Consider the following 15,092-nt stretch of genomic DNA (forward strand, 5'->3'; position numbering starts at 1 on the left):
TCATATCTTGGGTCACAAATCAAGCCTTGGTAAATTTAAGAAAATTGAAATCATATCAAGTATCTTTTCTGACCACAGCACTATGAGGCTACATATCAATTACAGGAAAAAATCTGTAAAAAATACAAACACATGGAGGCTAAACAATACACTACTTAATAACCAAGAGCTCACTGAAGAAATCAATGAGGAAATCAAAAAATACCTAGAAACAAATGACAATGAAAACACGACGACCCAAAACCTATGGGATGCAGCAAAAGCACTTCTAAGAGGGCAGTTTATAGCAATACAATCCTACCTTAAGAAACAAGAAACATCTCAAATAAACAACCTAACCTTACACCTAAAGCAATTAGAGAAAGAAGAACAAAAAAACCCCAAAGTTAGCAGAAGGAAAGAAATCATAAAGATCATATCAGAAATAAATGGAAAAGAAATGAAGGAAACGGTAGCTAAGATCAATAAAACTAAAAGCTGGTTCTTTGAGAAGATAAACAAAATTGATAAACCATTATCCATACTCATCAAGAAAAAAAGGGAGAAGACTCAAATCAACAGAATTAGAAATGAAAAAGGACAAGTAACAACTGACACTGCAGAAATACAATCATGAGAGATTACTACAGGCCACTATATGCCAATAAAATGGACAACCTGGAAGAAATGGACAAATTTTTAGAAATACACAACCTTCCGAGACTGAACCAGGAAGAAATAGAAAATGTAAACAGACCAATCACAAGCACTGAAATTGGAACTGTGATTAAAAATCTTCCAACAAACAAAAGCCCAGGACCAGATGACTTCACAGGTGAATTCTATCAAACATTTAGAGAAGAGCTAACACCTGTCCTTCTCAAACTCTTCCAAAATATAGCAGAGGGAGGAACACTCCCAAACTCATTCTACGTGGCCACCATCACCCTGATACCAAAACCAAACATGTCATGAAAAAAGAAAACTACAGACCAATATCACTGATGAACATAGATGCAAAAATCCTCAACAAAATAATAGCAAACAGAATCCAACAGCCCATTAAAAGGATCATACGCCATGATCAAGTGGGGTTTATCCCAGGAATGCAAGGATTCTTCAATATATGCAAATCAATCAATGTGATACGCCATATTAACAAATTGAAGGAGAAAAACCATACGGTCATCTCAATAGATGCAGAGAAAGCTTTTGACAAAATTCAACACCCATTTATGATAAAAACCCTCCAGAAAGTAGGCATAGAGGGAATTTTCCTCAACATAATAAAGGCCATATATGACAAACCCACAGCCAACATCGTCCTCAGTGGTGAAAAACTGAAACCATTTCCACTAAGATCAGGAACAAGACAAGGTTGCCCACTCTCACTACTATTACTCAACACAATTTTGGAAGTTTTAGCCTCAGCAATCAGAGAAGAAAAGGAAATAAAAGGAATCCAAATCGGAAAAGAAGAAGTAAAACTGTCACTGCTTGCAGATGACATGATACTATACATAGAGAATCCTAAAGATGCTACCAGAAAACTACTAGAGCTAATCAATGAATTTGGTAAAGTAGCAGGATACAAAATTAATGCACAAAAATCTCTTGCATTCCTATACACTAATGATAAAAAATCTGAAAGTGAAATTAAGAAACCACTCCCATTTACCATTGCAACAAAAAGAATAAAATATCTAGGAATAAACCTACCTAAGGAGACAAAAGACCTGTATGCAGAAAACTATAAGACACTGATGAAAGAAATTGAAGATGATACAAATAGATGGAGAGATATACCATGTTCTTGGATTGGAGGAATCAACATTGTGAAAATGACTCTACTACCCAAAGCAATCTACAGATTCAAGGCAATCCCTATCAAACTACCAATGGCATTTTTCACAGAACTAGAACAAAAAATTTCACAATTTATATGGAAACACAAAAGACCCTGAATAGCCAACGCAATCTTGAGAAGGAAAAACGGAGCTGGAGGACTCAGGATCCCTGGCTTCAGACTATACTACAAAGCTACAGTAATCAAGACAGTATGGTACTGGCACAAAAACAGAAATATAGATCAATGGAACAGGATAGAAAGCCCAGAGATAAACCCACGCACATATGGTCACCTTATCTTTGATAAAGGAGGCAAGAATATACAATGGAGAAAAGGCAGTCTCTTCAATAAGTGGTGCTGGGAAAACTGGACAGCTACATGTAAAAGAATGAAATTAGAATACTCCCTAACACCATACACAAAAATAAACTTAAAATGGATTAAAGACCTAAATGTAAGACCAGACACTATCAAACTCTTAGAGGAAAACATATGCAGAACACTCAATGACATAAATCACAGCAAGATCCTTTTTGACCCATCTCCTAGAGAAATGGAAATAAAAACAAAAGTAAACAAATGGGGCCTAATGAAACTTAAAAGCTTTTGCACAGCAAAGGAAACCAGAAACAAGACGAAAAGACAACCCTCAGTATGGGAGAGAATATTTGCAAATGAAGTAACTGACAAAGGATTAATCTCCAAAATTTACAAGTAGCTCATGCAGCTCAATATCAAAAAAGCAAACAACCCGATCCAAAAATGGGCAGAAGACCTAAATACACGTTTCTCCAAAGAAGATGTACAGATTGCCAACAAACACATGAAAGAATGCTCAACATGATTAATCATTAGAGAAAAGCAAATCAAAACTACAATGAGATGTCATCTCACACCGGTCAGAATGGCCATCATCAAAAATCTACAAACAATAAATGCTGGAGAGGGTGTGGAGAAAAGGGAACCCTCATACACTGTTGGGAATGTAAATTGATACAGCCACTATGGAGAATAGTATGGAGGTTCCTTAAAAAACTAAAAATAGAGCTACCATACGACCCAGCAATCCCACTACTGGGCACATACCCTGATAAAACCATAATTCAAAAAGAGTCATGTACCACAATATTCATTGCAGCTCTATTTACAATAGCCAGGACATGGAATCAACCTAAGTGTCCATCGACAGATGAATGGATAAAGAAGATGTGGCACATATATACAATGGAATATTACTCAGCCATAAAATTAAATGAAATTGAGTTATTTGTAGTGAGGTGGATGGACCTAGAGTCTGTCATACAGAGTGAAGTAAGTCAGAAAGAGAAAAACAAATACCGTATGCTAACACATATATATGGAATCAAAAAAAAATGGTCATGAAGAACCTAGGGGCAAGATGGGAATAAAGATGCAGACCTACTAGAGAATGGACTTGAGGACATGGGGAGGGGGAAGGGTAAGCTGGGACAAAGTGAGAGAGTGGTAGTGTATATATGGACATATATACACTACCAAATGTAAAATAGATAGCTAGTGGGAAGCAGGTGCATAGCACAGGGAGATCAGCTCGGTGCTTTGTGACCAGCTAGAAGGGTGGGATAGGGAGGGTGGGAGGGAGGGAGACCCAAGAGGGAAGAGATATGGGGATATATGTATATGTATAACTGATTCACTTTGTTATAAAGCAGAAACTAACATACCATTGTAAAGCAATTATACTCCAATAAAAATGTTAAAAAAAAAAAGAAAGAAAGAAAGAAACTCTGCAAGCCAGAAGGGAGTGGCAGGACATATTCAAAGAAATGAAAGGGAAAAACCTACAACCAAGATTACTCTACCCAGCAAGGATCTCATTCAGATTCGATGGAGAAATTAAAACCTTTACAGACAAGCAAAAGTTAAGGGAATTCAGCACCACCAAACCAGCTTTACAGCAAATGCTAAAGGAACTTCTCTAGGCAGGAAACACAAGAGAAGGAAAAGACCAACAATAACAAACCCAAAACAATTAAGAAAAATGGTAATAGGAACATACATATCGATAATTACCTTAAATGTAAATGGATTAAATGCTCCAACCAAAAGATGTAGACTGGCTGAATGGATACAAAAACAAGACCCGTATATATGCTGTCTAGAAGAAACCCACTTCAGACCTAGGTGTACATACAGACTGATGCATCCATCCAATGGAGTGCTATATAGTGTTGGCAATTCATGTGTAAATAAATTTGAAGACACAAGACACAAATAAATATGTTTGTGATATATTTAGTTAAATAAAAAGCAAGCCATAAAAGAATATGTAGACTAAAAAAATCTAGATTTTTGTCATGCATATATACATGTTTAAAACTTGAAGGACAGACACTTAAAATGTTATTAGCAATTACTCTTCGTGTTGGTATTATAGGATATTTTTCTTTCTGGTATCTATATTTTTAATTTTCATGGTGACTATGCCTTATTTTTGAATCTGAAAAAGGTTATTAAGGTAAGAATTTTAAGGGCTTGAGGAATGAAAAATGGTCCCAATGTAGGTGACCACTGACTTTGCATATGTAACACTGCTACTGACTCTTCATCACTAACCAACTTTTCTAACCTTGCCTTCTTCAAATGTTTATCAGCGTATGCCATATAGCTGCCACACAGCCATGTGTGCATGGAGTGAAATAAGAATTATCACATGATCATTATTAATTACTATAATCATTCACATATTATGTTATATGCCAGTTATTAGGCTAGAAATGTGCGTATATTTTTGCTTCTTTATCTTTTAAAATGTGAACCAATCCTGTGAGTTTTATTATTACCCCCATTTGCAGATTAAGGAGTCTGAGGCTGAAAGAGCTTAGTGAAGTGCAGAGCATTGATTTAAACTCAGATTCCAAGGTCAATGCTCAAAGAACAATGTAACAAGTTCAATTTATTTTTTTTAATGATTGTTTTGATTTTTATTTTTTAAAATACTGAAAGAAGGGTATAGTAAATTTTGCCTCATGCTGTACATATATAAAAGGTCAGATATCATTGTATGAATTAAAAAATATTTATTTAATCACTCAAAAGGGTCAGGAATGTTCTACCTAGTGAAACAGGTGCTTTCAAGTAGGGAAATCAATCATTTATCACACCAAAAATTTTCTCTACATTGTAAGATTTTTCTTTTTACTTTAGAGTGAAATTTGTTTTTCATCTTCCTGGGCCTGGGCCTGGTATCTTTTATACTTAATACATGTCTTCCCTACAGGATTTCCTTTGGGAAATTTTATTATAGGTGGTCACAATACCTATTCATTTATTTCAGCTTCTAGAAATTAGTAATACTGCATTTATGTCACCATTTAACTTTCCAAGAGCTTTGAATTTGTCACAATTTAACTTAGCACTCCATATCCTCTTCTTTTTTTTTTTTTTTCTTTTTTTTTAATTTGCCCTCTCATCTGTCAAGAGATCCAGGATAGGGGTTAGCGCTATACATAATTTATTTGAAGGTAAAGAGATGGAAGGAAACAGCAAACGATTCATTAATTCCATTACCCTTAGAACTTAAAAATCATAGAATCTGGAGTTTCAAGGAACTGTGGAGGGCAATCTATACATAGTAAAGGAATTCCATCTCTGTATTTCGATGTTTTTTCTTTTGTTATTCAAATGAGTTAGAACTTCTTTTTCTTTTTTCTTTTCTTTTTCTTTTGTCTTTATTAGAAATCTCCTAGAAAACTAAATACATGGACAAATTTAATGAGCAAAACGAATTCAGAAAAATCAAGTAGGTGGGCAGGGGTCTTAAGCACACCTTTACAATCAAGCCAAGATTATCAGGTTTGTGATCATTATGATTTTAACACACAGGGAGGAAAGGTTGGCCTGAAGGTCTCTGACTCACAACATTTCAGATCTGGAGAGGACTTCAATATTAAACTTCTTTCTTCTCACCATGTAGGATTAGATGTGTATACTGATAAAGACAGCTCTGAACAAATCATGCATATTTTTGACAGAACAAAAAAAAATTAAGACTGGAAAAGCTCTCGGAGAACTGTTCACCTTCATTCTGTACTAAATTCTTCTTATAATCTTTAGATGCATATTTTTCCATTCCCATTTCAAGTACTTCAAGATAAGCAGCTGCCACCATTTCCCACTGAAATGTAATTTCATAGTTGAGTAGTTTCAGAAGTACATCTTCCTGGACTCCAGGCAAAAGGATCACTGTTTCATTTTGTTCTCGTACTCCCATTTCCATTCTTTGTTGGGCACAAAATGAGGGGCCATGCTTGAAGTCTCACTGTTCTTGGTGGCTAAGGTACCGCAAAAAGAGCAGCCATATCTGAGGATTAGAGCCATGGTCACAATGCTGGAAACTGTAGCCTTTCTGCCTAAATCCAGCTTCTGAACTCCAGCATATTGCCCCAACTACCAGGAAAATAAATGCCTAGTTTCTGAGGTATTCCAGCACTCAACTGTTCTTGTATTTTTAGCTTGTATTTTCTTTTCACCTCTTGGTCGTTAGGAGCAGCAAGGCAAAAACTGAACAATTTCAACAGATGTTTATATTCTCTTGCTGAAATGAATGTGTGGCCCTGGCCCATAATATTTATACATGTTTTCCTTTTTACTTAATTGTAATTAGCATGCTGTTTATTGCATTCCTTTTACCTTTCCTTAAGAGTTTGCTTTTTCCTTCAATTGTTTGCATTGGTATCTTTTGAATTTCCTCCCTCTTATTTATTTTTTGGCATAAATAAAAATTGGTGCTACAGTGGGAGTGTGATAAAGCTTTTCATTATGTTCCCTTTTGTCCAACAGCAATCATAAGGTATAAAAAAACTCGAAACAGTTTGCCAGAGTTACGTAACAAAAAAAGAAGCAAAGTTTTTAATAAGACTTTGTGTTCTTAGTTTTCCGTGTTCAGTTTTTATTAAAGGTCCAGATCTCCTTCTGTTATTTTTTTTGTTTTTTTCCCTAAATCCTTTAGATTTGTTGTTCCCATCCCTTAATTTAAATTTTCTCTTAATTTCTTACATTTGTTTTGTCTTCTTTTTGAGCCGTCTTTCTGATTCTAGCCTCGCTTCTTACCATTTGGTTTATGGATACTATGGAGCAGAAGTACGTTCTCTTAGTTCAGTAAAGTGGTATTTTCTCCTCCAGATCATTAGTCAGGGATAGCTAGTTAAAAACCTAATATTCCCATATTTATAAAACACATCCCTTCTCTAGATTGTTTAGTAAATTGTGTTAGAAACATGGATAACCTACTTGGGGAAGAAAAAAAAAAAAACCTAGTTTATTCTTACCTTTACCATACCCCCAAATAAATTATAAATTGATTAAAAGATTAAGTTTTTTTAAAAAAATTCTAAACTTCCAGGAGAAGAATTTCTATGGATTTTAAAGCAATGCAAGAAACCACAAAAGAAAAGATTGATACCTTTTCCTTTTTAGTTTAATATTTAATTTGTAGAATTTAATGTGTTTGACTAAATGTAAATATACTTTTAAAAAATCCGTAGTATTTTAAAACAACAATAAGATGTATATATGCAACAGGGTCTGAAACATATCTTACTTATCATAGCAATCAATAATAAGTACATTAATGCCACAATATAAACATTAAGAAAGAGCATGAACAGACAATTCTCAAAGGTAATGACCAATAAATGAACAATAGTCATTTGAAAATGTGTTTATCCTCATCTGTAACCAAAGAAATAAAAATTAAAACAATAAATCACTGCCAGTACTGCCTATAAAATTGCGAAATTGAAACGTCAATTTAAATGTTAGTGACGTTTATGAGACTCTGAGTGGTTTTAATTTCTTTTTTGAAACTCCTAGGTTTTATTAATTAATTTATTTGTTTACTTTTGGCTGCATTGGGTCTTCGTTGCTGTGAGCGGGCTTTCTCTAGTTGCAGCAAGCAGAGGCTACTCTTCGTTGCGGTGCGCAGGCTTCTCATTCCGGTGGCTTCTCTTGTTGTGGAGCACGGGCTCTGGGCATGGGCTTCAGTAGTTGTGGGACGCGGGCTCAGTAGTTGTGGCTCGCAGGCTCTAGAGCACAGGCTCAGTAGTTGTAGCGCACGGGCTTAGTTGGTCCGCGGCATGTGGGATTGTCCCTGAGCAGGGCTCGAATCCATGTCCCGTGCATTGGCAGGCGGATTCTTAACCACTGCACCACCAGGGAAGTCCCTGAAACTCCTAAGTTTAAAATTTTCTACAATGAACATGTGTTACTTTTGTAACAGAAAAATTAACGCTTTAAAATATATGTGGATGTGTATTTAATCTCTTCTCTCCAACCCAAGACATGACTAAGAAGTGTACACCTTTTTAAGTGGATTCTACTGATTCTGTTTCCTAATTCCACTATATTTCAGTTAACCTAGATATTGGTTGTTCCTTGAAAATAAGAATTAACAAAAGCAGAGATTTTTCCAAGCTAATGACATCCTATGGTAATATTTCATGGCCAGGATAGAAGAGCCCTCATGATAAGGGCTGTTTTGTGGAAAGTGTTTTCTGTAAGGTCAACAGCCTGTACCAGTTTGACGCCATAATTAAACTTTAAGACATTGTCTGAGGCGTTGAGGTGAAGTGTTCTGGAATTGTTTAGGGTTCAGGGAAGATGGCTTTGCCATAATAAAAAGAAATTTTAAGAGAAAGAGGTTATCAAGAAGGATGTGTTTTCCTTTACTGACAAGCTATAGAATCTATCCATTGATTTCAAAACGTTAATCTCAGTATAAAGAATTTTCGAGTTTTTGTGAAGATCTCTTAAAATGGATCTCTTAGAGAAGTAGAAGGTGAGAGTTATATAGGACTTTATTCATTATGACCCAAATTTATTAGTAGCCAGGCATCTTATTTAAAAGCAGCTTACTTAAACTATCTGGTTAATCCTTGTAATAATCCTCTGAAGTAGGTACACTGAATTATTCATTTCACAAAAGAGGAGGAAATTGAGATGTAACAAGTCTAAATAGCCAGACCAAAGGTCCACCACAACGACATGAAGGAGGCAGGGTTTGAGCCCAGACAAGTATGCCTGTAAAGATTGAATTTGTACCTTGAATACTGCACTGTCTCCACATTATAATTCAGTAATCCTAAATTTCCCCCCAACAACTGACCCCAACTCTACATAGGGCACTGCACAGTCTAACATAATCTACCCACCTTACCCTTGCTTTTGGGTGGCAAAGCAGAAAGAGCTTGGGTTCTATGTTCTAACTTGGATTGAATCTTTATTCTGCTATCATGTTCCTATTAGTTATCTCTTCACCTGTGAAATGGGGGAAAATAATACCTCAGAGAGCTGCTCTGAAGATTGAGATACCATGTGTGAAAGTGCTTAGAACAGTGCTTGGCAAATAGTAGATGTTGAATAAATAATATTCGTTTCCTTTCTTCCTTCCCTTGACAAACAAAAGTGGTTCTTCATGACCAAGTCAGCTTGCGTGAAAATGCTTCCATGGCTCTCAGTTTATCACAGAATCCTTAGAAAATTTACTCATAAGATCAAAAAGACCTTAGACAGGGATCCCAGAGGCTTTTAATCCTCCAGGTTTCGGCAGAGTATGCTGTGAGAAGCCAAAACAGAGGTTGATATAACTTGATGCTCTGAATTCTCTCGTTTCTGGATGCAGGCAGGCTTTTTATACTCTTGTCTCCATGACTCTTGCTTCTCTTTCAACTCTCCTACATAACCCTGCCCCCCTGTTCCAAAATACATTTTACACAACTAAACTCTAGCTCAAACTGCTGATATGAGATTTCTCAAAGATGCCTTACCATTTCCTGCTCCCACACTTTTTTTTTTTCTGCCAGACTCTCTCTCTGAAATAACCATCTACTCAAAATGTATCTTTTATCTTCAAGACCCAACTCAATTCATCCTCATTCATACATCTGCTCTGACCACTCTGGACGGAAGAGACCTCACTTTCTACTAAACCATTGTAGCACTGAGTATCCCTCAGTTCACAGGTTTGTACATACTTTTGTATTTTAGGGCTGAAAACGGACTGAATGGAATAGTGGTTTAAAATGGTATCTGATTAGCAGTCCCTTAAGCTGCTTCCCCCAGCTCCTTACTCAACCATCTATGTAACCAGCAAAAGTCAAATTCTCACAAATACACTAAAATCTAAGACCAATAGGCAAACTGTTACCAGAATTAGGAAGGAATTTCTGCAATTTAAAGGCCAAAAGAACTGGATTGAGAAACTTTAAAAAGCACTTTCCCATTAAAAATAGATTAAAATTCTTGGCCTGAAAGTAGAACCACCCTTTGCTCCTCCTCAGCTGTTTCCCCCCTACTCAGAAAGAAAGGAGCCCTGTTGGTCATCACCAGCAGCCACCAAAAAGAAAACATGGCGGGGGGCAACCATCCCTCTTATCAGGTAGGTGATATTTTATGGGGTGTCCAAAATGCTATCCCCTAATCCCTAGTACAGTGATTCAAAAGAGTTAAAAATAATAATAGAAACTAGAAAAAGATTTTCAGGAACATGTCAAGAAAAAAAAAAAAAGCAGGTATGTCAATATTAATTTTTTTTAAGTCAGATGTGAGGGGTGGAGGGAGGATGAATTGGATGAAAGTGGTCAAAATGTACAAACTTTCAGTTATAAGATAAATATGTACTAGGGATGTAATGTACAACATGATGACTATGGTTAACACTGCTATGTGGTATACAGTATTTGAAAGTGTTAAGAGAGTAGTTCCTAAGAGTTCTTATCACAGGAAAAAACTTTGTTTTTGGTATCTATATGAGGTGATGAATGTTAACTGAACTTAGTGCATAATCATTTTATAATAGATGTAAGTCAAACACCTTAAACTTAGCACAATGCCGTACGTCAATTAGGTCTCAATAAAACTGGGAAGCAAAAGTCAAATGTGAGGCCAAACATAAAATTAATGAGAAAGTATTTGATATTGATAAAATTTACAGTGAAGATATAATTATGAATCTCTTCAAATAACGTAATGGCTGAATATATAAAGTAAAAACTGTTAGAAATATAAGGAAAAATAACAAAAACAGTTACTGTGGAAGAATCACATACGTATCTCAGGCTATGAGAAATCCAGTAGGAAAAAAGTAAGGAAAAAAATAGATTGGAATAATATCTTTAATAATATATCATAATATAATATATAAGGTGCTCTATATGTACATATGTGCTTATATATGATATATAGAGATATATGTCAATAGATACATAGATAGATAACCAAAACAGCTGCCAGCAAAAGTATGTATGAAATATTTAGAACATTTTTTATAGTATTTGTCTCAAAGAAAGAATCAAGAAATTCCAGTAATTAGAAATCCATTCATTGATTTCCATGTACTCTTACTAGACATTAATAAGGACAATAAATGGGCAAACACTTATGTTACCATTGAGTTAAAGCAAGAATTAAAACTACAATTACAAACCATTTAGAAATTAACAAAAATGACAACATTATATATCAAACTGTAGAATGACACCAAAGCTACAACCAGAAGCAGATTCATAGGAGGAAAGAACTGATATGTTTTTGTTTACTGGATCTTTTGTTGTATGTTCTAACAATTTTGCATTTCTTAAAATTAAGCTGTAACCACTTCAGTATTTCCTGAGGTAGTGTTCCATACATGTAAAATACCATTCAAAGGAAATAATATGCTGGGCCTAGCATCTTCTTGTATTCTCTCTACTCACATTTGTTTTGACCTGTATTTGCCAGTTCTCCGTTTCCTTGGGGCACCAGCCAGTTGGCACCATATTTGATCACCTGATGCTCACTTCAGGCCCCTTTAAATTTAACATTTCTTTAAGTACAATTTCTGACTTTGACCCTCAGCACATGCTATTTTATAGTTAATCCTTGGTTCCACACAGCCAATATTACTAGTAAGAGGCACTCACACCTTCTTTCAGGACACAAGGAGCCTTTATATGTTGGAAGAACACCACCTTGCCTCCCAACAAGAGGAGGGAAATCACAGAGGAAAAATCAATTGTAATTTAGTACTAGGGTCTGTGGTCTTTATGGCCCCTGGTAAGTTTATCACAGAATTAAATAAATGCATATATGCATATGCAATTACACAAATATACCTACATATGCATTACATACATACATAAATGGAGGATGAAAAAGCTATCTTTTTAGGGATAAATCAGAAGTTATAAAAAATATATACATTTTAAACTTTTAAGTTCTATTTCAATGACAATCATTTGAACTAAAATAAAAAGATTATTTTTCTCCTATGAGCTTCCTGTGTTCAATAAAATCATGAGTATGGTATATGGATGTCAGAAGAATTAGGGTGGATATAGAATTTATATACTGGACTCTCAGATATACAGATAAATAAGGTAGGTTTGCGTTACATCTCATTCCTCAATTCAAATGCTGTGTTTACTTTTCCTAAACTTTTCACTTAATTTATTAGCCATGTTATTACTTCTGTAGCAACTATACCCCTTAATAAACTATAGTGCATTTTCTCAATTCAGAGTTATTTCCAACAACAAAACTGTCAGTTTCTTAAGAAACTATGAGTAGTTGCTATAGTCAGTTATGGTACCATAAAAGAAGACATTGGGTCCTTATTTCTGTAATAGTTCTCACTGAATTATATGTACATACAGAAAGACAAACTGATCTGCTCACAATAATTCATGCAGTATTTAAACCTAATAACATTTTTCTCCAATGTAGACGAGGGTCCAACGTATCTCTTACCCTGGACATGAGTAGCTTGGGGAATGTTGAACCCTTTGTGGCCACACCAACCCCACGGGAGAAGGTAGCAATGGAGTATCTGCAGTCAGCCAGCCGTATTCTCACAAGGTCACAGCTCAGGGACGTCGTGGCAAGTTCACATTTACTCCAAAGTGAATTCATGGTGAGCCTGCTATTTATGATTCACTCTTCAGTAGGTATTTTGATATACTAGGCACTAGAGGCACATTCTAAAATGACACTGTCTTCCACTCAGACAACTTACGGTAAAATGGTCACAGTTCAAAAGGTTAAGTGCAAGGATCTTAGATCCACCCTGCATCTCATCAACTATTGGTAAGTGTTCAAACTAGAATGTGAATTGAGGCAGAGTATATAAGGGCTGGCCAGGCAAAGTGGCAAGAAGGAGCTGAGCATTCCAGGATGAAGGAACAGCCTTGCTGTCACTGCTCGGGAAATTAAATTGTGCAGTTTGACAGGAGCATTGAAATTAAGGTGGGAAGTGACAGAAATTAAGTTTCAGATATAAAAGAAACCCAAGTCTTAATACATATTTAAGGGTTTGTACTTACCTTGTGTTTTAAAAAGATCACTATCTGCAGTAGAGTCAGCATTAGAAAGAGGTATTTTGGAGATTCTAGAGATAATCCTGTGGAGCTGTGATGGTGGTCAAAACTAAAATAGTAGCAGTGAAAATTTGGGAGGGTCTACAGGCACCTACAAGAAGTGGGCTTAATAAGCTAAGGCAGCCAAGAAAAAGTCAGGGATGACACCCCCATTTTTAGACTTGAGCAACAGGGTGCATGTATTGTCATTTAATGAAATAAGGAACACAAGAGGAAGACCCAATGTGGGCTAAAAATGATGGTGAGTTTCATTCAGCTAAAAATGATACTGACCCATCAGTGTCGCTGGTCATAATGCATGAACACACGTTTCAATCCAGAGAGCATGGAGACAGATTAGACCTTCTTAGGTCTAATTGTTGCCCAAGGGGAATATCCATTTTATAGAACCCCTTGCATCTTAAAGCAGTTGTACATTTAAGCCATAGCTGTTGGGTATAATAAGTTGATGACTTTAGGGTCAGTTCAGGTGTTTGCAACCACCCTAATGACGAAAGAGACAACAATAGGTTAGATCTATCAGCTTCATCAACTATTATTAAAATACAAGCATGTCGTTTTAAAAATTAGACTTCATAGCATGTCATCTCTTATGTATGAGAAAAGTGAGACCTGGGAGGAATAAAAGAACCAGTCAGTGATCACAGAAGTGGCCAAAGGTACACCTAGTATTCTTTTCTACAACCACAGATAGCTCTTTGTTCTATTAGATAAGCCCTTAACACAGTCTACTTCCCTGAGAGATGAGGCCAACAAGGAATGCCGAGGAGAGAGATAATGCTGGAAGATGACAAATTGTCAGTGTGTGTCAGAAAACAGGAAAGATCGGAGAGGAATAAAGATATTCACGGCTTTGCTAAAACAGACTAACTTGTTGGAGATTACCAAGCATGAACATGTGGTTTCTATTGAACATTCAACAATTTTGCTTATTTCAGTAACTTGGAACTGAGAACTTACAGCATTTAGTTGGAGCAGAGAGTAGGAATAAATATCGTAAATACCTAAAATAATGCAAGTTTAGGAAACAATATTTTAAAAGTAAGCTACTCCTCTCAATGGACCAAGTCTTAAATTCACAGTGTAGTCAGGCTTTTCTTGAATTTTCAGATTGACTGAAAACAAGGACAATTTAAATAAACTTGTAGATAATTTCTTTCATTTCAATGAATATTAAGCTGTCAAGTTCTATTTTCTGTAGGAGAAAGTGTAGATAACAAAAATATTATTTTATGTGATCTAGGGACAAAAGATATTTTAATGCACATTGACCTTATCTAAGCAATCCTTTGTAGAATTTTAAGTTAGAGAACATACTATTTTGTATAATCAACTCCTTAAATATTTGTTTAGACCCTTTTGAAAATGTTGACTTTTTCTTTCCTTTGTCCCAGTCAGCATCAGACACCCACCTTTTCTGTCTAACACACAGAGCGACTTCTGCTTTAATTGTTCCCTCCTCCATCATTTGACATATATTCTGACTTAATAAAAATATTTGTATTCTTGTTAAGTGCGAGAGGACAGTGCCTAAATGCCCTTCACTACAAATGTTGCATTTACAACCACAAATGGAACAGTACAATTATAAACCATTTTTTAATCCAAAAAAATGCATCATATCGTCATCACTTAAATCAGCAAAAATGCCCTTTATATTTACCATTTGGGGAGGAAGGTTTTCATAATCCTAAAAGAGTCACAATTAATGTTAAAAGAGAATCTATCATAATAAAATTTTTGGTACTGAATCTACGCAAAGATAGGAAGAAATCTGAATACATTGTTTAAGAAAAAGCAGTTTTTCAGCTGCCTGTTTATGTATTTCCAGCAATTATGTCAGAACAGGATTCTTAAAACCTAACCAAAGTTTT

The 15,092-nt window shown here is 35.5% G+C and overlaps 1 protein-coding gene across 2 annotated transcripts in view; it reads left to right on the top strand.

The window, feature by feature from the left end:
* Positions 1-15,092, top strand: part of PTPRR (protein tyrosine phosphatase receptor type R) — a 259,744-nt gene that overhangs the window by 200,753 nt on the left and 43,899 nt on the right. Inside the window, exons 7-8 of one of the 2 annotated variants that reach the window (XM_082422767.1) lie at positions 9,721-9,828; positions 12,569-12,755. In XM_082422767.1, coding sequence (XP_082278893.1) covers positions 9,721-9,828; positions 12,569-12,755 — 295 coding nt within the window. The remainder of the gene's footprint in view (positions 1-9,720; positions 9,829-12,568; positions 12,756-15,092) is intronic. The other variant, XM_082422768.1, reaches the window with a different exon arrangement.

Source organism: Balaenoptera physalus (assembly GCF_965194825.1).
Source record: "Balaenoptera physalus genome assembly, chromosome: 13".
Taxonomy (NCBI): domain Eukaryota; kingdom Metazoa; phylum Chordata; class Mammalia; order Artiodactyla; family Balaenopteridae; genus Balaenoptera; species Balaenoptera physalus.